Below are 26742 nucleotides of genomic sequence, written 5' to 3' on the forward strand. Positions count from 1 at the left end.
CAAATTCAGTCTGACCAATCACATCACATTACCTAATTTGCATAACCACGCCCACTTTTGAACAGCCAATCAGAATGCAGCATTTGCGCATCTGACCAATCAGAATGCTTCAAATTAATGAAACCACGCCCAATCTAAACTCCACCAATCAGAGAACGCCTCATTTGCATAGCCACGCCCACCTTTCAACCAATCCTAGCCATTTATTCTCATTTCCCCACCCACTTCCAAAGCAATTGGCGAATCATGATGCAGTATTCTAGTTTTGGTCCCGCCCCTTTCTAGTTTTTTCCTCCCAAAAATTCAAAAAAAAAAATCCAGGAAAAAAAAATCCAGGTAAAAAAAAAAAAAAAAAAAAAATCCAGGAAAAAAAAAATTTGCAAAAAAAAAAAATTCAGGAAAAAAATAGAATTTTCTTTTTTTAAAGTTTGATTTTATGTTAGAAGAGTTGAGTTTGTGTTTTTCAAGTAAGAGTTGAGTTTTAGTGTTCTTTCAAATAAAACTTTATTTCCTTTGCAGAGTAAACATTCAATCATAAACAAGTTGGATGGCAGTCTGCTCCTGGCCGTGTGGAGAAGTGGTCGGCCAATGGACAAGTCAGAGTGTGGACCCAAGACAAAAAGTGGTCGGCCAATGGGACGAGCATGGACAAGTCGGAGTGTGGACCTAAGACAAAAAGAGATCTGTAAGTCAAAAGTTAAGTCAAATACTTGTACAGACTGTTTTCTTACCAGTGCGAAAGACGAGTTTTCTGGCACCAAGTGTTCAAGGCTGCACTAACAGGAAGCTGTTCATGTTTCTTGATGACTGCAGAGAAAAAAAAAAAGACAAATGTGAACAAAAGATTATCATGAGGATTGTGCAAAGCAGTGTCTTCTAAGATCATACCATCTAAGTTTTATTTCTTCCACTCCTATCTCAGAATTGGGCTGCAGCACCTTGTGGATGAGGAAGCAACAAGAAAACTGCGAGTGTTGCAGGAGACTCTTGGCACTTCACCCTGGACACAAAAACAACAGTCATTTGACTTTTGGAACATGTTAGCTGAAATGTGTCTTCTCACCAACAGAGGACTCTTACTCTTCAAGCAGTGAGGACCCAAGAGAGACATACGCCTGTCCAAAGCAACAGACATGAAGCTTCCGGCAAGTAGCATTTCACCTTGTAGATCCACCTGCAAATAGAAGTTGCAAATCCAGGTCCAGAAAATGAAAGCCCTGCCACAGTTTGGCTTTAGCCACTGGTGCTTCTGCTCAGGGAGCTCGTTTACCTGCCAACGGAGTAGAAGCACTTGGGCAGTCTTCAATTTTTGGACCTGCACTCTGAAATGAAAAGGAAGAGACACAATGACTCCATTTTGGTTGACTTTATTTTTAACTGTAGAGTTGTGCTGAAGCAGTTAGCACTCAAACCTCAGACGACCAACAGCAGGCCCAGCTCGCCAGGACGGACACACCTGCACACAAACGAGGGGAACAATCAAACGTCAATTTTGTAAGTTCAGCTTTGAGGACCTTTTTGGAGAATATGTCTCTTTGCCTAGCAGGTGGAGGATCATGGTGACCAAGTCCCAGACAGCATGCTTAATGGAACTGAACTGCATCGAGAGGGAGAAAGAAGGCAATTTATTATTATTTTTTTATTAATTAAAACATGCAACAGGGTTTAGTAGTGTGTGAAACCTGGCTGCATTTTAGACAGGAAGTTGATCACAACTCCATCTGATGGCCTGCACCTAGAACAAAAAAACTGTTAAGTACTTGGATTCATCCAGTTTGTATTTGCAACAGGTCCAAACCTTGCAGATAAGCTTTTTATTCACCACAGAAGATCCATGCGGCAAGAACCCGGTCCTTTGGCATCACCTAGTGGACAAAAGCAGGAAGACACGTTAAATGCCACTTGAATCGTGATTGTGTCACCTGCTGGAATACACTGTCAAACATTTGTGCATGGCTGAATGTGCGCGTGTGTTTCACCAGTGATGAAAGCAGGACAGCGCTGGACTTCTCTCCAACCACCCACAGCTTGCTGGTCTGAAAGACACGGCAAAAAAAGTAAGTATTCTACTTTTAAACTTACAGCTTTGTGAGCCGGTTTGGCTTAGCTATGCTACATTTGGTAGGCATGTTGAGTAAGAGAAGACCTGCAAATATCTCATGAAGCCACGTCAATGACAGCAAGTCAGCCATTTTGGAGCCTGCAGACAAAGAAAAAGAACATTACTTGATTTAGTAACTTTAATAGATATATTTTATATAAAACTGAAATTTTGCCATTTTGCAGTCAATCTGGTCCTTGTGTTGCAGGTACAGGCCTGTGGACAGAAAAGAGATAAGCATTAACTTTTGTATCCACTTTGAAACGCATAGGTAGTTCCAGCTCAATTTGAAGACTCTCACCTGCAGACAAAAGACAATTAAAGCGCATATGCATTATTATGCATTCGTTTCATTCTGTTTGAATGTGTATTGTTTTGTCTACTTACCTTGAGCTCACAGCGCCGGCGTCCAGATGGCAAATAAATGCTTTTTGGTGCAATTTAAGGCGTCCATTGCCAACGCACGTGCAACATTTAGCTTGCACCTTAGCACGCTGTAAGCAAGCCAAAAAGAGAAACTCCACGTTAAAAGCAAGCAAAAGCAGTTTATTCTTAAAAGCAAGCAAGCGTCATTTGTACTTACCTTGTGTCTAAGAAAGAGAATACTCACATAATCGAAGTTTTAGATGAGCTGGTGGAAACGCGTGCAGAGCTGCAGGTGGAGGAGCACTCCGTCAGAGGCGGCGTGCAAGACTGACTGCTTCGTTTGCCCGACTTTTATAGTGTTCCGGTGATGACGTCATTGAAGAAAAAAGAAAACTAATAGATAAAAGTGAGTACACTTTAACGGGGGGGGGGATAAGGGGGGGAAAAAAGCGGTTCTTGTCGGCCCTAGGCTGGGCTCGAACTCGCACTCCGTGTTTATTAGGCAATGTCGTAAACCACTCGACTATCACCTGTCATGCCCAGAGTCGCTCGTTTGTCCTATTCATTGACTAGTACGTTGGTAGTGCCACAAAGTCAAAGCTATATATTAAGAAACCGAATATTTGTTAACTTACAGGTAGTCGAACGGGTTAAGCTTTTGCCTGGTGTTCCGGAGACTCGAGTTCGAGTCTCACACCGTAAAATTTCTAAATGTTGACTTGAGCGGGAGTCGAACCCTGGTCTCCCGTTTCCCAGGCAAAGTATTTAACCACTCGGCTATCCTGCCGCGAAAATTTCGCGATTTTATTGTGTACTTCATGTGAATCTCGAAACTAAGCTTATTCCCTATAGAACTTGTGATGACGCTCCAACTTCACAAGTGGTCAAAGGCTGACGTCCCCGCTGGACCTTGTGACTGCACTCCAACCTAAAATTGAAGACTCACGTGACAGACTCGAGTGCAGTTTGTTACTTTGCTTTATTGGTGATCATAAATAAAGCGCTTAAATTAATCACACTGGTGTCTTCTTGTCTGCTTCTGTCACAAACAAAACATGGACATCCACTTAACCATACATTTTAAGATGCTTTGTTGACCAGGAGAACCCCGCTTGATGGCTGGTGGGTGCAGGAGGTTCCTCGTGTGCTGAAAAAGGCGACGCACTCACTTGATGACTCACCTGTGCACACCTGTTTCCAATTCACCTGCAGGTCTGACGTCACGTCCACCAAGGGAACCTTTATCTTTTGCACACTAGCGCCCCCCAGTGACCTGTCATGATGATTGCTTTGGCTTACTGAATGTGCTGCTTTTTCTTTGACCTTTAAAATGAAAATAAATTTGGGCAAAGACCTTGTGAGTGGAAGCAACGCTGAAACAATGATGACAATCACGTTGGATGACACACACAGTTTGTACGCTTCTGCTTTTGACCTTCTGTGGTGCAACAATCTCTGGCCCAACGTTGGGTCAGTAAAGTAAAGTCACAATCCCGTGGACGGTGTCACATTTGGTTGCAGTCCAACCATGCATTCTTCTTCAAAAGTGAACAGAAGAAAAGAGGAAGAGGATGCTTCCCCCACTCCTCATGACTTCCTCACGCACTCTAATGAGGGATGAGATGCGTCTCGTTAAGCAGCGTCACATGTCAATGTGCTCACCAGCACCAGATTTAATTATTGCCCACAAGCAAACAAACAGTCAAATCGCAGCAGGACGAGCAGGAGAGAGGGACAACATCACGTCTGAACTCAAGCAGAAGGACTACTTTACTTTTTTTGGGGGGAGATGGGAGTCTTGACATATATTTTATTGCTGGCATGCATCTATTTTGTCTCTCACGCGGATGGACGCAAAAGTAAGATTTTTTAGCGGTTACTGTTTTTAAATGAGTGTATTTAATACTCTTCATTTTGATTGGTACACTTTAAATATTTGCAATTTGACAGTGATGATGTCCTCCATCTATTCTATGAGACTATTCCAGAGTCTCATGAGTTTAATTAGCTGACATTCCGCTGAAGTTTTTTTTTTTTTGTCTTAATATGAACGGTTTCTTTCTCCAGCATATGCTGACATGTTCCCCCACAAGCACATCCCCCGCGGAAAGTCTCCTTTTCCCATTCCAAGCATCCCCGGCTGGAATCCTGACAGCGCCCCGTGGGACGACTACCTCTACCCGCCCATGAAACCCAAACCCAAGGAGCTCATGAGAAGACGAGGTGTGTTCTGCTGGTCGCGATATCATGCAAGCGTAGATTGATTCTGATAAAGTGTTGAACTGATGTCACAGGAGGCAAACCCACAGTGCGTCTCACCAGCGACAGCCCCGCCCTCAACGGTTCCGTCATCACATTCACGGCCAAGCTGGAGTATCCTCCGTGCCAGAAGGAGGACGACAACGGGGAGCTCGTGTGGGACGAGCACTGCGACGACGGTACGGAGCTGGAGGCCTCAGGTGCTGCTCAAAAGGCCCCGCCGGGCCTTCCTAACACACTTTCAGAAGAGCGCTTCACAAGACTTTGCTTTATTGCAGCCAATGGACAAATCCGCTCGGGCTACGTCTTCAACTGGACGTCCTGGCTTGACGATTACGGCTTTGGCAAATGCCCGGACGCGACCAAATGCAACGTGTTCCCTGACGGGAAGCCCTTCCCTCAGAGTAACGACTGGAGGCGCAAAAACTACGTCTACGTCTGGCACACCATGGGTGAGACCCCTCCACACAAGTCATCGTATTCCTTTCACAATCATAGAGGCTATAAAAAGTCTACACACCCTTGACTAAATCTTTTTTTTCCCTTGATTCAGGGCAATATTTTGAGTCATGTGACGGCCACTCTTCCAGTCTGTCCCTCAACACCTCCAGTATCCCTTTCGGAGCAGAGGTCATGGAGGTCATGGTGTACCGTAAACGTGAGCGCAGGAAGTACAGTCCCTTGAGTAGTGACAACACCGTTTTCTTCGTCACAGGTAGAATACACTTTTTCATTTTTATGAGAATTTAAAGCGAACTAGAAACTTTCTAATCAAGAATGCTCTCTGTGCTTGTCCGTGTGAAGATTTGATTCCAGTGGCAGTGGACATCTCCCAGAAGTCTGCTGTCAACCAGTCAGCCGATAACGTGTTCTTCCGGGGCGAGGATGTAGTCTTCCGAGTACATCTCCACGACCCCAGTGGTTACTTAAAGACGGCGGCGGCCGTTGACTATATGTGGGACTTTAGGGACGGCAACCAGGTGGTGACCCATCGCGACGTGACCACGCACACCTACAGCAGGGTAGGCAACATGAGCGTCAAGTTGGTGGTGGAGGCGGCGTTTCCTGCAGAGTGTCCGCCTGCTCCTGCCACGTCCATGCCGACAACATCCACACCACCCCCAACTGGTAATGCTATAAATTATATACTTTTTTGTCTTTAGAATAATTAAAAATTGTTGCTAATGATTGTTCTTGGTGGTCATGTTTTTGTTCCACTTTTAGAGCGCCCCACATCTCCACCACCCTTAAAGACGACCCCCCAAGGTGAGCATTGAAAACCCAAGGCAGCTAATTTGCATGTACCATAAACATGCCTGCAAGTCCTGAACTTCATGTAAACATCTCACTTCTTTCAACCATCTCAACGATACCCACCTCATCTCCTGTCACCATGACAACAGGCTTACCCACCACAGAAACCTTCCCGTTCATCGGTTCCAGCGTGACCCCAGAGTCGACCCCTTTTGCTTTGCTTCGCGCTAAACGTGTGCACGAGGACAAGGAGTGTTTCCGCTATGTGCACGGAATCTTTGTGGGTAACATCAGTATCATTGGTAAGTGTCAGAATGCTCGGATTATATTGGGTCTGGGCCAGGAGTTTTATCGGTTTATAAATAATATAATAACATACATATATTATAATATAAACAATATAAAATATTTATAAGGATATTCATAATTATAATTATATTATTTATATTTATAGACATTTTATTTTTAATGTTTTAGCATTTGCTTCAGACCTTTACCACAAGAGGGCGACAGAGCAATTCAAAACATCCATTTGTCATCAATTTGTACCAAGTGGAGTGATGTAAATAGATGTTTTGAATTGCTGTCTATAAATATAAATATAATCATAACTATAAATATATTTATACATATTTTATATTGCTAAGTATATTTTAATATTTATTTATATTTATAGTTTGTATTTTTACGTATTCTTTTTTTATTTCTTATTTATTTGTATTTATTTTTATTTCTAATGGTTTTAGCATGTGCTCCAGACCTTTACCACAAGAGGGCGACAGAGCAATTCAAAACATCCATTTATCATTAATTTGTCCATAACCAAGTGGAGTGATGGTAAATAGATGTTTTGAATTGCCATGTCTATAAATATAAAATGTTATAATTTTAAAAAACCGAATATATTTATAAATATTTTTATTGCTATTTGTATATTTTACTATTTATTTATATTTATTGTTATATTTTTACTTATTCTTTTTTATTTCTTATTTATTTGGATTTATTCTTAATGGTTTAAGCATGTGCTTCAGATCTTTACCACAGGAGGGCGACAGAGCAATTCAAAACATCTATTTATCATCAATTTGGACATAACCATGTGGAGTGATGGTAAATGGATGTTTTGAATTGCTCTGTCTATAAATATGAATAATATAATTATATTTATGTTAAACTATACACATACATATGAATATAATTATAATTAGAAATATGAATGAAGATAAATATACAAATAAACATAAAATACACAAAAACAATAAGATGAACCTATATATAGGGCTTGCAAAGGACACTCTGATTCCGATCCTAAACAATAGAGGCTCTCAATTGGCATTTGCATTGCTTTTTTTTTCTTTCCACAGAGCCCAAGCATCCACTCAAGAGCAAGACCAACAGTCGCATTGTTGACGTGTTGGCTGCCAGAGTCACCAAGACTGACATCAGCTTCCTGGTAAAATGCCTCGGCAGGTATGTGTTACCTTATCTCTAGCGGTAAAAGAATCACTGCCCAAGTAAAGTTCAAGTCTTACCTCATCTTCAGCGTCCCCACGTCAGCCTGCACCATCGTTTCGGACCCTACGTGCACTTGGGTGGACAGCATCGTGTGCAATGACGTTCCTCCTTCTGCAAAGTGTGAGGTGAACCTTCGGAGAACATTTCCGCAGCCGGGGACCTACTGCGTCAACATTACGCTGGAGGACTCTCGTAGCTTGACCCTGACCAGCACCACCGTCACCATCAACAAGTTGCAAGAGACTCCTGGTGAGTGATAGAGAAAGTGTTAGAGACATGCAAAAACGTTCATGGACAATTTCCCTTTCTGTAGATTCCAAGAACCCTCATACTACTGAGGTGGTCCTCACTGCAAGTGCTCTATTGTTAGCCTTCTTTGCATTGATTGCATGTGTAGTTTACAGGTAAGTGAAATAGAAATATACATGAATATAAAATCAAATGGTTGAGTAGCTGACCTGCATGCAACACATTTTCCTTCTCCTTCCAGACGCTACAAGGTGTACCGACCCATCCGTAGGTCGCTGTTGGAGGATGCCGACAGACGCACTGGGGTTGCAGGACGCGTGATGCACTTGAAGGGGACGCTGTTTCCCTCAAACGAGGAGCGTCATTACCTGCTGACCGAGAGACATCCCCTCTAGGTGCCCCTTCTGTCATAGCAGTTAATGGTAAATCCATTGCATATCAAAGACGCCATTAAAGGCTAAAGATGACATTAACAATTATAAAGTGTGTGTTGAGCTGTTGGCTGATGTCAGAGGAAATCACTGTACGTAATCATTTTGCAAGGAATACATTATGCAATATGGTGTTTCAAGAGATTCTAACGTTAAGTGTAAAGCAGTCAAGCTTGGACTAATAATTGGACATTAACAAGAATGTGATGACTAATAAAAACTGCCAACTAACAAATCTCCAGAGAAATGTGCTTGCATTTAATTACTGTTATAAATCCAGGATTATTCAAACACGTGCTACCTATGCATCCATCCTGTGGAAGCCACGTTTGCAATTTGGGCATTTGATAAGCAAAGGAATAATTTGATTTAAAATGAAGTGGACATCTAGCCAATAGAAAAGACGTTAGGCAACCAAAATTATTATTTTTTTTGTCCTTTATTCAGAGGCATTTGACAAGTGGAACTGTGTGAGGGGGAGGTGATGGGGCACAAGCATGTTTGCAGATGGGGGGAGGTGGGAAAAGGGATTTTCATGCTGTAGTTAGAGCTCTTTCCCAAATAAAGAGGGAGGGGGGAACCCCGATCCCTGAAATCAGTCCCATAAGAGAATGTTACACAGCCAAGAAATGCTAACAGAAGAAAATGGCTACCAAGAAAAAAAAATAAATCTGCAATTGAGTAGCATTTGTGAAAGACAAAGGAAACGAGACAGCACTTGTATCTATTTTTGTAGACTTACAATTTAAGAAAAAAAAGGCAGGCCCTTTAAAAAGCAAAACTGCATTTCCTCATCAACTATTGAAAGCTCAATCAAAACTGGTGATTTGACCTTTCCTTTTTTCACAAAAAAAAAAAACCAAGCAAAAAGTTCAAATACAAGGAAGCCACACCACCAAAAAGAGAAAGCAGAAAGACATGGTGATGGTCGGAGGAGTTCAATTAAGCCAAAAAAAGAGTACATATAAATACTGAAAATATTTTTTTTTGATCACTTTCGATAAATTTTCTCAATTCTAAAGAGTACATGATTTTTTTTAGTTTATGTTTTCATTCATATGCGAGGGAGGGAGAGGGATTAAATTCTAACAAATAGAATGCCTCTACTTCAAATACTTGTCTAAAGAGGTAGATCAAAACAAACTGCGGAGAGAAAAAAGGGCGCGTGGAGGTTTTTCGGGGGGGTCTTTTTAAGTATCACTTGTGCCACTCAGTTAAGCGAGATGTTAGGTATGGCGCGCCCGTGTGGAAACCAAAAAGTGTTGTGGAAGGGGAGGGGGGTGGGCTGAGGTATACGTGCGCGCTGGCGCTCAGTGGGGGGCAGGGAGGGGCGGGGAGCGCGCTTAAATGGCACAACAGCCGCCCCCGCCCCGCCCCCTTTAGCTGAGGTAGACGGCGTTCTACTGTGGAAGCATGGATACACTCAACTTCTACCACAATCAACATTATTTACATTCGGCATGAAGACACAAATGAAAATCGATTTTTTTTTTCTTTCTTTTTTTTTTAACCGAGTCGGGTTTTTGTACTTCGTTATCCCTCCAAAAGTCAGTCTGTGTCACGGAAAACAAAAAACACTTGCGGGTCACAGAACGTTCAAATCATGTTTTAGCAACTCAAAATAAAAAAACAACGCATCCATCAGTGCGACTCCCCCTACCCTCACCATGCAGTGATCGACGTTAACTTGATTTGCTAAGCAGGTCGGGTTGGGGCGCGTTTGGAGTCCACCCTGCTCGATCTAAACCCCCGCCCGGACCACGGAACGGAATTCTAAGTACATGGACAAATTAAAAAGTACCATTCCCGATAAAGTCAATCGCAAAACTAAACGGCATTACTGTAATGGTGTACTGTACGGTTGGCATTGATTGGCATGGTGTTTTGTAATGTTCTTCAAAAAAGAGATGGTTGGACCCTCAGGGGGGAAAAAACTGAGGCGATTCTCTCTGGATACTCGTTGGTGTCAGCCGCCAGCTGAGGCGTGCCAACTCCGGCTTCTGGGGCTGCTATGTACAAATAGACGTTATGTACAGGGTCATCTTTAGTCACTCACACACATGTACAATGCCACCATAAAGCACTAGAGTTGAAGGCAAGGGTCAGTTGGCAGCCGACCAAAATTTTAAATTTTTTTCTTAAAAAAATAAAAATGTTCAAAGACTATCAGCTTTATAAAGTATACAAAATACCACAAAAGCAAAATTAAAAAAAAAAAAGAAAGGAACATTTTTTTTTCTTATATAGTTATATATAATCATTTGTTTTTTGTTTTTTTTTTCTCTTCTGAGGTACTAGATCCTGAGGTAGTTAAGTAAAATGCATATTAAATTGGTTTAACTGGGCAGCAGCATTTCAGCACCATTCCCCAAAGTGTCAGTCACGGCGCTGCCCTCACCTCTAAATATATATATAGATATATATAGAGATATTGGATGTATATATTTATATATATATTCATCTATTTATTTAGCACTATCTATAAAATGCATCCGAATTTATAAAATGCCACTTTTATTCGCCGGGCAGGACACCCAGTTTATAATCCACCCCTTCAGGGGTCCTGGCCTCAAACAATCTTTCCCCTAAACGCGGCCCTACCAATTTGAGCCAACTCTCCCCCCAAAATAAACCTCTGGCGGTCCCACTAGGACCGTGAGAGCAATGCCTTTTTTTTTTTTTTCTTCCTTTCAACTCATGAGAAAGCTTCATTAACCAATTAAACACTGAAAAGTATCAACCAAATCTGAAGTCAACCAAAACATCTTTGTCGGGTTTGAGGTACCACACCAAAGAGGTGATAGGAGGGGGATCCTCATTTCTTCAAAATAAAAAAATGGGGGAGGAGGGGGGGAGGAAAAAAAAAAGAGATAGACACGCCCTTGAGGGAGGAGAGCGGTCGAGGGGTGCGTACACGCGAGGGCAAGGTGACGTCGATGGGAGCCCTCCGATACATTCCTACAGTGATGCAGAGAGGTGAGGTTGGTGGAGGTTTAGCGAAGAGGAGTAGGAGGAGGAGGAAGTGTGTGTGTGTGTGTGTGTGTGTGTGGGGGGGTTCTCTAAGCCACACTTGAACGTTCAAGTGAGGCGTGGAGGGGCTGGATGTTTTGGTAGGCTTCTAAAATAACCTTTGACCCCTGAGATGAGCGTTGGTAACACCTCGTCGTCCAACCCCTGGACTCCGTCGCACCTGTCCAGCCAACTCGGGCAGCTTCAGTCACCGTTTTTCCCTCCGGGGCACGCCGGCACCTTACTTCCTGCGGGGCAGCGGCGGCTGAGCGCCGGGCGCCGGCTTAGGCTGCTGCTGTCTTCTCACCTGAGCCAAGATCTCCTGAATCTTCCTTTGGGCCAGCTGGAGGACAAAAAGTCCACATTTAGCAGATGGCTTGGTCAGAAGGTGCTAGCAAGGTGCTGAGATTTGGCTTTCTTGCCGCCATTGTGGTGGAGGGGAGGAAAAAAAAAATGGAGCTACATAAGGGCAAAATAATTCCTCGCCGAGGTTTGGTGCTTGGATGAGAAACCGAGCCTCCCTGTCAATTTCTTACAACAGATGCTGAGACTTAACGTGATGTTTTGGGGCCGCGACAACGTTGGAAAAGGTGCAGGAATGAGAGTGACCCTCAGCCAGTTTTGATCACGCACAAAATCATAATAAAAAGGTGTACCTAATAATGTGACTAGCAAATGAAAAAGCATTTGTTGCTACGATCTCCGGCTCTCAAATCCAACTTACCTGACATGCAAAGAAGTGTCCGCTGATTTTGACGATGACCTGGTCGTTCTCGTCGGGAGTCTGGTCCCGCGGGACCACCACCTCAGCGCAAGTCAGGTTCTGTAACTCGTTTACCTGCGAGCACGGGAACGAGCGTTTCACTTCAACGGCAGAGGCAAAACGACGGCGGCTCTTTCCCACTTACCGTTTTTCCACCTTTTCCGATGACGCGTCCGGCGGCGAAGGAAGGGACCTTGATGTGGGCCTCTAGCTTCACCTCTTCCTTTGGTCCAAAGAAGTTCTCCTCCTTCAGCTTGCCAAAGATGCGACACTGAGCCTGCAACGCGGCAATCAAGCCAGGCAATAAGCTTTAAAGAGACCTCCGGTGATGTGACCACGTGGGCGGCCAAGCGGGAGGGCGTACAACACCTTAAACTGAGCCTCTGGCGGTCCCACAATAATGACCATCCTCTGTTTGGGATCCATGCCTTCCGCGGGGGCGATCTGAAAGCCAGCAGACATTCAGCAAGCGTACCACGTGTTTGGAAGGAAAAGCTGGATTCCTCACTTTGATGGAGGCTCCGGCAAAATGCGACAGCTGCTTGATGTGTTGACCCTGTTTTCCAATGATGGCTCCCACGGCAAGCGCGGGGATGAACAGGTGGACCGTCTCAGATTCCGGGTGTCCCTGGTGAGGGGGAACATATTGTTGTTAATTGAGCTCGGACGCCGTCTGAAGCTCATCTGGTGTGACTCTTAGTACAGACCGACATAGTCCAGAATGTGCGCTACGCACTTCATTCAAAGCCAGCTCAGCTTTAAGAAAAGCACAAGAAAAGTAGTCAAGTTAGCCCTAATTGGACTAAATATTTCCAGCGGAAATATTTAATATCTTAAAGCCGTCATGAGAAAACTGCACAAAGTCACAGAAGAATAAAGCCTGCAAAATAACGTAATACGATTACGTTTTTTTTTAGGGCAATCAGATCACACAATCATTTTAATTCTAGAAAACGGTGAAAAAGCTCCCAGAGGCACTTTTGCACACACTAACAGATGCTCTCATGCAACGTCACCTGCTCCCCCGCTCAAAGTGCTCAAGTCAATCACACACTAAAACATGATTGATTTTGGATCGAGACCAATGCGCCAATCGATATGTCAGCTCGGGGGGGCTGCCTTGGTTTCACGGTTCCTTATCTCGAAAACGCGACGTGGCGGCTAGCGGCTGACTTGTTAGATGCAAGCCACCCTTTGTCGAGTCACCTCGCAAACGAGCAGCCACAAGCCGTGCAAAGCTCTTTGGGACAGGTGACTTACGGCGAGGGGCTGGCTGCTCGCCGACATCATAGAAGCCCAAAATGGACCCTCGCCCCCATAAGGACTCCACTACAGGAAGAGAGAAACATCAAACGGGCTTGCTCCCGACTAACAAATGACATCTCCGCCGTGGACCCAAACACGCCAGAACGAGTCCCGCTTCAGAGCGGGCTAACGGATAGCGTTTGCTAGCTCGTCACTTACTCCAAACGCCGAGCCGCCGGCTCCGGGAGGAGGGACGTGGGACATGGATGGACCCATGCCAGGGGTGCCGCTGGGGAACAATCCCAGAGCGTTCAAGTTTAAGCCTGGAATCAGGTTGGACTGGAGCTGCGGGGGAAACCACACTTTCACTTGACACGATCGACAACGTCTTAACCACAAAACCACTTTGCCGCAATTGAACAGATTTTTTCCCCTCCAACTCAACTCACGTTCATGGCGGCCATGTCGCTCTCGTACGACTCTCTGATCTTCTTCATGACTTCCTCCTCTGCTCTGGCGCACGCCTCGATGGTGCCCTTCACGGTGATGGTCCGCTCCGGGTTGTACAGGGTCAGGTCCTGCAGACTGCGCAGATCCGGCCAGGTGAGATCTCGTATCGACCTCGAGAGCATTGGACAATTCCAAAGTTCTTACGGCGAGATTGTGATTTTGGTCCCCGTGTCCTGCTCGATTTTCTTCAAGTTTCGTCCCTCCTTCCCGATTAATCTTCCCACAAAAGTGTTGTGCACTAGAACCTTCAGTGGGATCTCCTCAGTACTGCAAGACAAACACGATCAATTCACCGTCACGCGAAACATCAGCTGACTCCTACTGACGAAGCGCAAACTCACAACTTTGTGTCGAGTGCTTCCTTCTGCATGATCTCCATTAAGGTTCTGCAGGCGTTGGAACAACCTTCAGCTGTGGAGTGAATGGTGATGGGCTTCTCTGCCGCACCCGCGTTCTCTTTCCTGTGAATGTCAATCCTGGAACCAAAAGCAACACCAGTTAGCGCCGTGGAGTTTGCAGCAGCTAACGTCTCCCTTCCCGCGACTCACTTTGAGTGCGTCTGTTTGGTGACGTTCCGGATGGTGGCGCCTTCCTTGCCGATGATGGCCCCGACGAACTGCGTGGGGACCAGCATGCGCAGCGGGATGTCCGACTGCACTTTGGGCCGGGCGCCGAGACTCGGCGAGCCCGACCGCGGCGGCCCACGAGCGTTGAAGCCTCTCCGACCTCCCGAGGGAGGACCCTCCGGTGCGGCCGTCTCGTCTGGGATGTAAGACACCTTCAAAGCGCAGTTCTCCATCATGGAGCCGTTGAGCTTCTCAATGGCCCTAGGGGACAAAGATGGGGCGAAGAATTAAGAGCGGAGGGAGTCCAACGGGGACAGAGCAAAGTAAATCAGATTAAACGGTAGGACGCCGCTTCGATTAGATCCCCTTTTAACATCAGAGAAAGAACGCAAGGAGGAACGTCCAGCTGGAGCCGCAACGCACGTGCTTTGTTTACGATACACCAACGCAATTTTGTAGTACACAATGATAAGTGTGTTTTATCACACACTGCGACCTGAATTAACCGCATGTTGGAGAGCGGCGAAATCGCACACATGCCAATAAATTATGCACAAAGTCAACTGTGATAAGCTCCACCATGGATGAACGGATGATGTTTTGCAAAGTTAAATTAAGACAAATGTAATATGTTGTGACATGTAGAAAATTTAGAAAATAAATTGGGACTTTTTAGTGGAAGGCAGAATAATTTTGTGCACCGACCTTTGGTGAAAAACTAATCCGGTGTTTTCTTTTCTCTCCAATAAATTTTGGGAAACGCTAAGCTCTAAGCACATCCAAATCAAGGCCGTGATTCATACAGAGCTTGCTCGGACGCTCATACAAATGGAATGAATTCACACGAACAATTACAAATAACGTTACGTGAACTCCTCGCCGAGCAAGTGTGATTTATGTACACTAGGGGGCACTAAATGGCAAATTTAACCCCATTTGCTTCAATCACGGACATTGGCCTTCTTGCCATTGCAAGCTATGTCAGGTTGACTTGATTAAGTGTACTGCAAAAATAATGACCATTATTTCTAGTCAAGAATGAAGAGGAGTGAGAAGAGGACCGTGTGAGAGTGTGTGTGTGTGTGTGTGTGTGTGTGTGTGTGTGTGTGTACTCACTGCCTGGCCTGGTCCTTGGCTGCGTATCGAACATTGACAACTGCAGTCTCGGTGTCAGTGTTGACTGTGAAGGAGCACACAGCGGAGACATTATTGACCATTTAGTACGCTCACATGAAAGTCAATTTCTATTTGGAGGAAAAAAAAAAAAGGACATTTTCCCCAAGCATCAAAAAGCGTGCGGTCACCTTGTTCACAGCATTCTACAGCACCATACTGGGCCAGCACCCCATCCAAGACCTGAGGAGAGAAAAACCATAATTACGAGTCTTGGATTCGACTGGGACTTTTTGTTGTTGAGCGTGGACAAGTATCTATCCATGGCAACGATTCTGAAATGCATCTTCACTACATGATCGTAAAGATACTCTAAAGATCTCGTAAGCTACAATTAGCTTTACCTCTTGGGCGGCATCATTGCGGGAAGGGGGGGGGGGGGAAAAAAAAAAAAGGCAGACATTTCGTACAATGCTTTTCATTTATTTCATTAGATTGTGTAATTTTACGGCCGGGGGTGAATGATGAATGGGCTGCTTTGGTTGAATTGAACAAACAAGCTAAATTAAGATGCTTGAATCACACGCATTGTATCGTAACTGGAAGGGGAGGGGCGGGGCTTCTTTAAAAAGCTCCACTATGGATACGATGCATCAAGTTGGCCACCTGGAGACCACGGGATTTGAATTCATCGATTTGGTCAACTGTGGTCGAGAGGGGGAGCGAAGGATCTAAGCGGCGCCGGGACCTTTGACCATGCTCCGTTGAACGTCAGGCCACGCCCCCAAAGAGCTCAACCCTACTTTCTAGCCAACAAGACTTGGCCCCCCACGCAATTCCACGCACGCACACACACACACACACCCCTGAGGCAACCCACCAACCAAGAAGCCTCCCGCCTCTCCGCTATGTCAACTCCAAGTCATTGGCTGCACCTCCAACAAAATGCGGCGTCTGATGCCGGCTGCTGGCTGGCTGGGCCGCCCGTCCTTCCGCGGGGGCCGGCCAATGAGAATCCAGGCCATTCAGGAAAAGGGTGGGGTGCATTCCAGCAGGAAGAAGGGGCTGGGGGAGGGGTGCGAGCTCATGCTACACATTCTGTGAATCAGAGCACATGGACGGGAAGGAAATGGTCCAGGGCCACCCACCCACCCAACACGGCTTGTGAACGCGCCACTATTCGCACCGGCGTGCTCACGTCGAGGTGCCGTACGCGCCGCCGCCATTGTCTAATCTACCTGATAAGATACATACAGGGCCTTGGCATCAAAAGATCCCAGATTAGCCTATTTTTTTCCAAACCCTCCCCCCTCCCAAGGGAGTGGGAGACCTCTTCGTCACCTTTGGAGAAGGCAACCAGCTCCCTGGGCTACATGCTAGTAACACGTGTGGAGCTAGTTTCAGGGACACGCAAGGAGGCGAAGCCAGCTCATGCTTTCCAAAAAAAATTTAAAAAAAAACACACAGAGCCGGTCTATGCCTATTTGAAAGTGAAAAATTATCACATCATGGTTACCATATGAACAAGCGTGTCATTGAGGAAATTCTGAATGATTCTTTCCCAAATGGAAGAATACGACAAGCACACACTGGCACGACCGAAGCTCCATACGTAGAGAAAAAAAAATGGCAGTAAGACGACAGTCAGCCATATCCACGAGTTGAGGGAAAAAATTAAAACAAGGCAACATATTGATGTGGACTTCAAAGTGAAGCCAACATGGAAGATGAAGTGGAATTTAAATATGTGGCCCTGCTTGCGCACACTGTTGCGCAACTATTTACCACTTTTTAAAATACACCACCCCAAAAAAAAAAAAAAAAAAGTGCAACACCAGCACCCCTATCTGCTAAGATTGCAAATTTTAAAAACGCCTTCCTCGAGTACATTTAATGTTTGTCTTCCAACAACTTTAAAATCTTCTTGTAGTGGCTAAAGGACGCAACGTGCCAAAACATTTGGAGTCTTTCATTTTGCATGCCAGCAACCATGAAAGGACTTAAGTATTTTATATACGGCTTTGTGGTATCTAGACAACTTACTTTTCTTTTTTCATCTATTATAATTATTTTTATTTTTGTGTGTGTCTTTCTCTCCCACTCAGACAGACACACACACACCGACTGCCGATGTTTGAACATAAAATTCAGTCATGAATTGGGAAAGGAGTGGAAGTAGTAAAAACAAAAGTTATTTCCAAAACACAACTTAATCACATCATAATTTTCTCATCTATCTAACAATTTCTCTAATCCATATCTTTTTGCTTGCACGCGCACACACACACACACACACACACACACACATCTTTAGCTTGGACACTAGCATAATCATTTGTGCTGAAAGACACCAGGGATTAGTTAAAGATGCAGACACACAGATTTAATACACCGTCAAAAAATGTGAGCCAATTCATTTGGAGGAGCAAATGACAAGATGCATTCCTGCACATTTCTTCTCAAATCCAACCAACATGTTGCCCCTTCCAAATTTGTTGTGCATTAAAAAAAAAATCCGTGGCTCCAAATTTGAGCGTAACAATGTCAAATCATTTGTTCCGACCACAGTTGGCCCATGACACGGTGAGCTCGCTTGGCCTGAGCTGAGGTGCAGCCATGTGCAAAGCAATGAAGCATGTGCTACGTCGACCCCCCCCCCCCACCCCCCAGCCCCAAATGGAGGGCAGATGACTCCAAAAGGCATCAAGAAGAGAAAGAGGCCCGCGTTGTAGCGAACCCAGGAAACAAACAACTGTTAGCACTCACCTCCCACCGCATGTCAGGCGGGATGTTCCTGATCTGCAGTTTACAGCTCCTGAGGAGAGAAGAAGATGATGTTGAAGGATCGCTAAACGGTGATACAACTTGACAGAAGTTCTCATAAGTTTTTATTTTATTTTATTCAATAATAAAAGCTGGGTCAGCATTTATTCTAGCCTTGCGAGCATCGGCTTATGTGATGTTTAAAGGTGAAAAAAATGAGCCATTGAGAAGTTTCTGCTGCAGAAACTGGAGCTATGATGGGCAATTATTTCCAATATGACATCAGCAGGTGCAGAGACCCTCCTACTAATGGAAAGATTGATTTCAATTGGGTGATTTTAATTGAACAAGAGGGATCTTTTTGGGGTCACAACCACAGGCACAAAGGAAGTGTATGAAAGGGACTTCAAAAAAATAAAAATACATTGGGAATCAAAAATGGCGTCATTTAGAATGACTCACTTTTTCACCCAACTGTTGTGTCAGAGGAAGAAAAAAAAAAAGAAGTGGGGTGGGCAACTCGAATGGGGAAGAATGAAATTCGTGCACTTGTAGATCCAGCGAAGATGAGCGGAACTAACAGTGCTGACTACTTCGAAAGTCATGTTCGTCATTAAAAGCATTCGGGGGACGGCGGCCCAATTAAGACACCGAAACCAAAACGTAGCGATGAGATGTTTGAGGTTTTAGAGTGTTTGCCTGCAAGAGGACGCTTTATAGAAACAGGAGGCCACTCCAAAGTCCGCCGCCTGTTGACAAACCTGAAGGGCCGTTAATGTACATGAGGCCGACTCGTGCTCACGCAACAATATGGCACACCAGAAACTAGCTCAAGCTCATAAAAAAAAAAAAAAAAGCGCATTTTAAATCACAATGCCTACATCACAAACATATACAAGATGTTAAAAGGACATCTGAAGTTGCTTGTGCACTTCTAAAAACAAAACTAAATGTACCGTAACCATCCAAGCGGTGTACGTTACTCGTATTCACACTTCAATTAAAAATGTGTAAATAGCAAAGAAAATTCACAGATAACCTCCAAGAGGAATTCCAGCCCTTTCCGGCCAACTGTGTGCCATTCCTGGCTGATCCGTCCCACCACCGGCGCCCCCCGCTGGCCCGCCCACCCCACCTCCGCCTCCAACCCACACATTCTGTATGCTCTGCATTGCGGTGGGAACGCCATGTGAAATGTGCAAATGCACCAGGGCCGAGCGACCTATAGCTCCACAGACACAAGAAGTCAGGCAGGGTTAGGAGGGTGGGCTGGGCTGGAGTAGAGTGAAGAGGAGTGGACCCGAGTGGGGGTTGGGTCCGCTATACATTCCCCGGTCCCCATGCAGCCTTTGATTTGGGGATGGGTGATTGGGGTGTGGTGGAGGGTGGAGGGGGGGGGTGGACTAGTCCTGTTTCAGGCAAGGGTAACAAGGGCCCACTCTACTCGGTGGGGGTGGGGCCCCGTTGCCATGGACACGGACAAGTCCACTGACAGGAACATGTAGAGCTGGGCGAAAAGTGCGAGGAGGAGGTGCTGGGGGGTTGAGTAGCGACTGGGGCTGGTTTGTCATGTGATGGCCGAGACCAAGCCGGGGCCAGGCCGGCCCGGGCCGGGCCTCCTTATCTACTTTTCCAATAAACCGGCTTTGTACATGCTAACCTATGGGCCCAAAGGATGGAAAAAGGGGATGTGATCCAAACATTTTAGGAGGGGGGGGGGGGGGAGAATAAAAATATATCCACCTCAATTTGCCTCCAATCAACAATTGATTCAGGTATGCACTGGTTCTGACCGAGTGAGTTTCACATTGGTCAGGTTCTGCTGGCCCTCCTACACGCACAGGGCCTCGCTGTGACAACGCCTCAAAAAAAAAAAAAAAAAAAAAAAAAGACATTCAAGAGCTTAAGTTTTGCGATGACTTGCTCTGCAAGCTTCCTCAGAACATTCCAAAGAGTTGAATATTTTCATCCAGACACTATAAGGTGACTCAACTGAAAGGACTGTTGCACATTTGGGGTTTTGCCGCCGCCCCCCCCAACCTCATTCACAAAATACGGCGAAAGTCAAATACAAAGGCTATGTTGACGTGAGGCTATGGGTAGCGTGTAGGAGTTGTGACACAACAAGGGGCCACATTCATAATTCACCCCTCTTTTTTTTGCAGGTGGGGCCCCATGATGACCTTGTGACCCAAAGTTTGCAAACCAAAGGAGCATCTTTTAGCATGTTCTATTTTCTTTTGTAAATGGTCATGCACAAGGACTCAATTGTGATGAGTGCTCGAGTAAAGGCAAGCGTATTTGCTTTGAGTGAGTTTAACAGCGGTATCTCACACACACACACACACACACGCTTGCTTCGTATAGCCACGCCATTTTTTTTTCTCTTCTGTACATGTGACTCAGCGGGGATTTTTGGTTGTGCCTGCTTCATCCCACCCACCCCCCCCCCTTCTCCACAAGACACAAACGTGACCCTGGGAGTTAACTCATACCGTATACAATAATCACAAATGACTCACAGTTGCAGAATAAATATATATATATATTTTTTTTTTATGTTAAAATTAACAATTAAGAGTGAAAGGCTACAGTTAAATTTCCTGTTTGGAAAACATATACACATTTTTTTTTTTAAATACAAAAAAAAATACTTTTGATTGATCAGCTTATTTTCTTTTCATTTTTTTTTCTTTTTAGCCAGACTTTTTTCCCATAATTTACATACATGTGACAGCGTAAAAAAATCTCGTTTTTTGAAAACTTACGTTGTTTACAAAATGATTTTCAATTTAACACACAACACTTAAAAGGGTCAACTCCGCCACATTTTCTCCCAATAAAACAAGTTGTGTATTTTTTTTCCTCCGTAACTGAAGTTTGCTCCAGCTGAAGACCTAATTTCTCAGATTCATTATAATAACCATTAGTTCTTATTGGTTTCATGAGCTCTGCATTCTTTTTGGATTTTTTAAAAAGTATTAATAGAATCCCACCCCATGTTCTGCCTTAACCCCAAAATGCATCTTTCCTGACTGTTTATAGCACTTCCCTTTTTTCTGAGGAGTCCAAAGGTTAAAGACGTGGTGATTGGCCAAGCCCCCTCCTCCCATCCCTCCCCCAGCTGATATTTGCAGAATGCAAAGAATGGCCCAGCATGAGTGTGTGTGTGTGTGTGTTCGCGTGTAGCCCATGTTGCCTTTACTATCCATTTGTGTTTATGAAAACTAGTTTGTGACGTTTTTGTTTTGCAATGGGGGCTGAAACTAAACAGTTAAATAAACAAGCACACACACACACACAGACAGGTTCGTGTGAAAAACTTATGAATTCAGTACACCTATCTAAATAGTTCAAAACAAATTTCAGCCTAGCGTAAAAAAAATGCTTACGACATCCTGGCATAAAATCTACTCATGGGAAAATTACGATTAGTCTGAGGTAATTGACATGTCTCAAAAGATATCATTTCAGCCTCTTTTAATCCTTTCAACTTGGCAGCCAATTCAAACAGACACATTGCATACAATACGTGGAGCCATGACGAGAAATCAATTAACGTGTTAGCTCAGACAATCAATTTATAAAATGGAATTTTTTTTTAAAAAATTGTTAAGGCTGGGGGTGTGCCACCTTCCCAAAATATTCACACGAGGACCCAACTCACATTTTTAAGCAAATAGCTCAAACGTCGTTAAATTGCCAATACAATGGTAACGGTGGTGAAGAGTTGTGCAACGAGATTTTGCGTGACTTTAGGGGCCCCCAAGGCTTCCCATTCTGCTTTTAGCGTCCGTCTCATGGAAGACGAGAAAAAAAAAAAGAGGGGCGGAAGCCAGCATGCAGTGACAGAGCAGATCCTTCAAATGGACGACTCCATGAGGCCTGGACATACGTACGTCTGCTGCTGCTGTCTCCAGCATTTTCTCGTGCAGCCTTCACAATTGAGGGAAGCTTTTTGTATACCCAGCTCGTTCGTGTATGCACAGGTTATATTTTCAAAACAAATAAGTACAACAAAAATGTGACGGTTGAGCCTAAAAGGCAGCACCCCACAGTCACAACAGGGAGGGGGGGGGGGGGAGTAGCTACAACAAACCATACGCCCCTTTTCATTGACCCCCGCAACATTTAGGGGGAGGGGGCGACTTAAAACATACGTGAAAATAATAAGCACAAGCTTTCAGCGAGAGAACCACGTTATAAGTTAGAACGTACCTTTGACGTTTTGGCACAGAGTGTTCCACATCGAGAAGTTTCCCATGGAGTTCAACTTTACCTACAAAAAAAAAAATGTAAAAACAATCATGCATTGATCGTTGCTTGTGTAGTGTGAGACATTTCTCATTTAATTCAATACAAATAAATCCACAGACGTGCATTGGACGTATACTAGCAAACAGCCACAAATGGCTTTGCAAAGACGAGTTGCAACGACAAAAGCGTTTAATTCACTAGGGGGAAAATACCTTCTTTGAGCCGGGGAGCAACTACAAGATTTAATATTTAAAAACTCGTGCACCCAAAAGCAAAAAAAAAAAAAAAAAAGCAAGTATGTGCGCCTCATAGTTGGCCTACATTTGAGCAAGACAATTAAACCACCTGGTGTGTCAGCATGAGCAAAATGGCTCCACAACACAACGAGCGACTTGTGGGCCACAGGAGAAGGCTTATGGGACTTTTTGAAAAGACGCTGGCTTTTACTACTATTTGAGATGGTTCGGAAAGCTGCAACACACACACGCGCACACGACGACGACGACCTCTAACCCGAACCCGAGCATAGGCCCGCTGCAAGGTTCGACTCCACAGCAGAACCCAGTCGAGATTATTTTCGATGAATCGATAATAGTTTTCTTTTTACGGAAAACACTATAAGATGCATGTATAAATAGAATAATACATTAGAATAATACATTCGAACCTCATACAATGCTCACATGCATTTCTCTCTCACACACACACAAAACCCACTTTCACGCAGTTGCAAACGTCTCACCTGAAAGAACATCGATTGCCTTCATTGCAGTCTTCTCATCGGGGCAGTCCACGAAGGCATAGCCGCTTTTGACCAGAAAGGGACCACTGTGGGGAATGTTCCACGTCTCAAAGATAGTTTCGAAGTCCTCCTCGCTGGCCTCGGCGCTCACGTTGCCAATATATAGCTTATTCATGTTCACAATCAACAACAAAAACAAACAAAAAAAAGAACCACCAAACAGCTCCGATGGCGGATGTGTGGCGTTTGGAGAAGCCCCAAAACAAAACAAAAAAAAAAAAGGAAAAAGAAATACCCTCTCGTGCACTACGGAGTGGACAGATAGATTTAAACTGGCAGCCTCGTAGTGGCTTCGCGCTCCCTCGCCCCTCTCTCTGCCTCTTTCACCGCGCAATAAATAAACGCTTAATTATTAATCTTGCACGCTCTTCCAAACGACGATGAGCAGGGTAGGGAAGGGAAAAAGGAGGAGAAACTACTTTGTGTCTTCCTCCGAAGAGACGGACAATGTCACACACACACGCAAAGGCAGGCACCCGCCTCTGGGTCGACTACACTAAGAAGAAGAAGCGACGAAGAAGAAGAAGGGGAGGAAAAAAAAAATCCGCTTCTATTCGTTTTTTTTGAATGAGCCACGTGTTCAAACTACAAATCAGCCGACACGTGAGGAAACCCAATTGCTCAATTAAGTGTTTGGGATTGGGGAAAATTGCTCGGGAATCTGGGGTGGGGACAGCTGAGGGGGAGTGGATGTTTTTTTTTTTTTTTTTTTTTTTTAAGGAGGGGAAGAAGAAAGGATTGGTGCAAAAAGGAAAAGAACCTGAGCAGCGTTAGAAAAAAAAAAGGAGGTTCCGTTAGAGGCTGCTGTGTCTTTACTAGAATCACATCCGTGTGCCTTTCTCTGCATTAAAAAAAAAAAAAAGGAAACTCTTCGTTTTCATTGGTCGTCGGAGCTATAGTAAAACGCGCGCGCGCACGCGCACGGAGACGCAGCTTAAGTAGAGTGATCGCGCACTACGACGAAAGGGGGGTGGGGCCATTCATAAATGATGTTGCATTACTATATTGCTAAAAGAAGACAAATACGTGACATGGGATGGGGAAAAAGGAAAATAGCGTGACCCGTGATCCTCATCTGGGCCCTAGCGCAACGTGGGAATGACACGTATTCCTATTCAAATGAGGGGCGTCCATCTTCCCTCATACGCCTCCCCTCCCTCAATACTCAAGCAAAGTCAAACAACTCGCCGAGAGGACCATAACCACCCCGTGGCTATATTTAGTTGCTGTATTCATTCGGTTTCAATGCTTCCACGGTTCTATTTTACTACTAGTTGGAGCCGGCCATGTGGTTGAAGCCTTGGCTGCCATGTTGCCTGCAAGGAGGAGGGGCTTTCAAACATGGCGTCCTAACGTATGGTCCAATTGAAACACAAGGAGTGCATTTTGAAAATGTACACATCTGTTACGTATAGTCAAAGGTCAGGACAGACAGCCCACAATATTAGGTACACTTGCACAATTGAATGCAGTGTTTCCGATGGAGCCAAGGCTCATGTTTTTCATTAGGGAAATCTCCTAGCACAACCATCAAGCAAAAATAACACAAAAATACTGAAATAATGATCATGAGGAGTGGTGGAAATGGATGACCATCTAATTGTTATGCCTGTTACTATACATAGCTTGCAAAGCTAGATGGACAAAGACAGTATTTGTAGGAAAATAAATATGCTAATGTAGTTAACCAAAATAAAATTTTCCAGTATTGCGTATAGTAGTATGAGTGCAGTTTGTCAGCACAAAACTCCAAAACGTAATGGCCGAGTACCGTACTGCACTGCTATTTTTTCAAATAAAATTATTTTAGCAAGGAATTTTGCACATAAAAACCTTTTCCAGTTATATTTGTTATCAATGTGGTTTTGTTTAGTGCCTTATAATGTGTTACAGGTTGTTTTCTTTATACATAGCAATGCATTTTAAACAAGTATAACTAATAAATCAGAGTTATCAAATACTGTGTTGGTTGAGAGATGGGAAACCTTTTCCAACAGCAGCAACATGGAAAAAGAGGTGAAAGTGCATGTTTTTTTTTGGTTCAGTTGCTTATAAAATGGATTTTTTAAAGAGTTTTTGGGCCTTTGAATGAGTGACTATCAGTGCGGGGCCATGTCTGCCTCAGAGGGTTTCCTCTCGTACATCACATGGTGCAGTCTGATTGGCCGGGAGAGCCGACCAATCGGAGGGCAGCACGGCCGCTCCTACTACTGCCGCCGGCGCGCTCATTTGATTGGCTGACAAAGAGCGACTATTCTATATGAACCAGCCCGCCAACGATGCGTTTACGTCCACGTCGAGACTGTTGGACTTTGGCTCACACGACAGGGATGTAACGAAATATGAGCCAGAGAGCCAACATGAGGCTTTTTTTCCCCAACTCTTTTATCCACCTTTTGCTCAACTTGAGCCTTTCTTTTAATTGGCTTACTTTATCAAACAATATGGAACTATAGGTTCTTTAAAAACGAGTGCGCCTTCTTCTTAGACGTTCATACATTTAATCTGTTGATATGCGAGACATTGGTTACATCTCGAAAAGTTTTTAAAAACTGTTTTTTGCCAAATGATTGAATGAGTACATTTACCATAAATATCCGTGTTATTTGTCACTTTCACTCGATGCGGTTATGTTTGAAAAAATTGTGACAATATACAGTGCCGTGAAAAAGTTTGTGAACCCTTAGGATTTTACAATATATTTGCACTTTTTTTAAAGAAATGACGGTGACAAGTTTACAAAAGTGTTACAGGATATTGACACAAGGCTAGTTAGCATTGACACAAATCTGCAAAACCCTGTTTTAACAGGAAGCATAAGAAAATAGCAAAAAAATCAAAACACAGGTGTGAATAAGTTTGTGAACCTTTCCACCTATAGAAGTTAAAACTGACTGTGTGACATGTCTTTCAATACTAGATGACTTCGGGTAATTTCATGTGACTTGACAGACCTTAAAGCCACACTTGTTGTATACGCACCTGAATGTACTTGTCATTTAGTAGAGCTATACCTGCGTGGACACAAACATTACAAATCTAGCAATGGGAAGATCTAAAGAGCTGTCTCCAGACCACAGAGGAGCAATAATTGCAGCTCACAAATCTGGAAAAGGTTACAAAACCATAGCCAAAGATCTGCAGCTACATGTTTCAACTGTAAGACAAGTGATTTACAAGTACCAAGAACATGGAGTAACTACTTCACTTCGAAGATCTGGTCGTCCAAGGAAGATAACAGGCAGAGCAGAAAGAGAGATGGTGAGAGAAGTCACTGATAACCCCAGACTTACCTCTAGAGACCTTCAGAAATCTCTCTCAAGCAAAGGAATTGAAGTTCATGACAGCACCATCAGAAAAAGACTGGCTCAGAATAACCTTCATGGAAGGGTAGCAAGGAAGAAGCCATTACTATCAAAAAAGAATATTGCAGCTCGGTTAAAATTTGCTCAAGAGCACATAGGAAAGCCTCAAGAATTTTGGAACAACATTTTATGGACTGATGAATCTAAAATAGAACTTTTTGGCCAAAATCA

General features: G+C 44.2%; 3 protein-coding genes and 1 long non-coding RNA gene across 23 annotated transcripts in view; 2 read left to right on the forward strand and 2 right to left on the reverse strand.

Annotated features, from left to right (window-relative positions):
- The window catches only part of kcnh8 (potassium voltage-gated channel, subfamily H (eag-related), member 8), a 29437-nt gene extending 26983 nt beyond the window's left edge, over positions 1–2454 (forward strand). For 7 of the 9 annotated variants that reach the window (XM_068648889.1, XM_068648893.1, XM_068648894.1 and 4 more), the window contains 3 exons: positions 520–685; positions 923–1145; positions 1384–2454. The gene's annotated coding sequence lies outside the window, so the exon portion shown is untranslated. The remainder of the gene's footprint in view (positions 1–519; positions 686–922; positions 1146–1383) is intronic. The other 2 variants (XM_068648895.1, XM_068648896.1) reach the window with 2 other exon arrangements.
- On the reverse strand, positions 480–2888 carry LOC137839698 (uncharacterized). 9 transcript variants are annotated; one of them, XR_011085773.1, is made up of 11 exons: positions 2685–2887; positions 1980–2595; positions 1799–1865; positions 1683–1735; positions 1540–1597; positions 1413–1456; positions 1271–1322; positions 1081–1174; positions 889–1000; positions 732–807; positions 480–666 (listed from the first exon to the last, which is right to left on the reverse strand). It is a non-coding gene; the product is annotated as an uncharacterized lncRNA (long non-coding RNA). The 9 variants fall into 9 exon arrangements; XR_011085777.1 differs by having other exon boundaries at positions 1413–2200; positions 2277–2317; positions 2489–2595; positions 2685–2888; XR_011085778.1 differs by having other exon boundaries at positions 1413–2317; positions 2489–2595; positions 2712–2888.
- Positions 2889–4147: 1259 nt separating this feature from the next.
- gpnmb (glycoprotein (transmembrane) nmb) lies at positions 4148–8413 on the forward strand. Of its 3 annotated transcripts, none has more exons than XM_049751002.2 (12): positions 4148–4326; positions 4535–4690; positions 4762–4926; positions 5005–5178; positions 5280–5441; positions 5531–5854; positions 5951–5992; positions 6094–6282; positions 7348–7453; positions 7527–7747; positions 7812–7902; positions 7989–8413. In XM_049751002.2, exons 1-12 carry the CDS (start codon positions 4257–4259, stop codon positions 8140–8142), a joined length of 1854 nt encoding a protein of 617 aa, XP_049606959.1. In that variant the 5' UTR covers positions 4148–4256; the 3' UTR covers positions 8143–8413. The 3 variants fall into 3 exon arrangements, with proteins under 3 accessions (XP_049606959.1, XP_068504998.1, XP_049606960.1); XM_068648897.1 differs by having other exon boundaries at positions 6130–6282; XM_049751003.2 differs by having other exon boundaries at positions 4149–4326; positions 4762–4905.
- Positions 8414–8598: 185 nt separating this feature from the next.
- On the reverse strand, positions 8599–24028 carry igf2bp3 (insulin-like growth factor 2 mRNA binding protein 3). Of its 2 annotated transcripts, XM_049751005.2 has the most exons (16): positions 23147–24028; positions 22366–22426; positions 18151–18199; positions 15576–15627; positions 15388–15451; positions 14254–14532; positions 14047–14181; positions 13850–13972; positions 13645–13780; positions 13415–13540; positions 13211–13279; positions 12459–12578; positions 12320–12394; positions 12096–12227; positions 11912–12025; positions 8599–11530 (listed from the first exon to the last, which is right to left on the reverse strand). In XM_049751005.2, exons 1-16 carry the CDS (start codon positions 23319–23321, stop codon positions 11429–11431), a joined length of 1812 nt encoding a protein of 603 aa, XP_049606962.1. In that variant the 5' UTR covers positions 23322–24028; the 3' UTR covers positions 8599–11428. The 2 variants fall into 2 exon arrangements, with proteins under 2 accessions (XP_049606962.1, XP_049606963.1); XM_049751006.2 differs by lacking the exon at positions 13211–13279 and having other exon boundaries at positions 23147–24024.
- Between the last annotated feature and the right edge of the window lie 2714 nt (positions 24029–26742).

This window comes from Syngnathus scovelli, chromosome 19 (assembly GCF_024217435.2).
Source record: "Syngnathus scovelli strain Florida chromosome 19, RoL_Ssco_1.2, whole genome shotgun sequence".
In the NCBI taxonomy this organism is placed as follows: domain Eukaryota; kingdom Metazoa; phylum Chordata; class Actinopteri; order Syngnathiformes; family Syngnathidae; genus Syngnathus; species Syngnathus scovelli.

Excerpts from the sequence above, each read along its gene's own strand:
- gpnmb (XM_049751002.2), top strand. The coding sequence starts at position 4,257 with ATGGGAGTCTTGACATATATTTTATTGCTGGCATGCATCTATTTTGTC. Across the intron at positions 4,927-5,004 it reads TACGGAGCTGGAGGCCTCAG|CCAATGGACAAATCCGCTCG; the intron begins GTGCTGCTCAAA and ends GCTTTATTGCAG. Across the intron at positions 6,283-7,347 it reads GGGTAACATCAGTATCATTG|AGCCCAAGCATCCACTCAAG; the intron begins GTAAGTGTCAGA and ends TTCTTTCCACAG.
- igf2bp3 (XM_049751005.2), bottom strand. The coding sequence starts at position 23,321 with ATGAATAAGCTATATATTGGCAACGTGAGCGCCGAGGCCAGCGAGGAG. Across the intron at positions 14,533-15,387 it reads GCCAAGGACCAGGCCAGGCA|GGCCATTGAGAAGCTCAACG; the intron begins GTGAGTACACAC and ends TTTGTCCCCTAG. Across the intron at positions 12,395-12,458 it reads TTGCCGGAGCCTCCATCAAA|ATCGCCCCCGCGGAAGGCAT; the intron begins GTGAGGAATCCA and ends GCTGGCTTTCAG.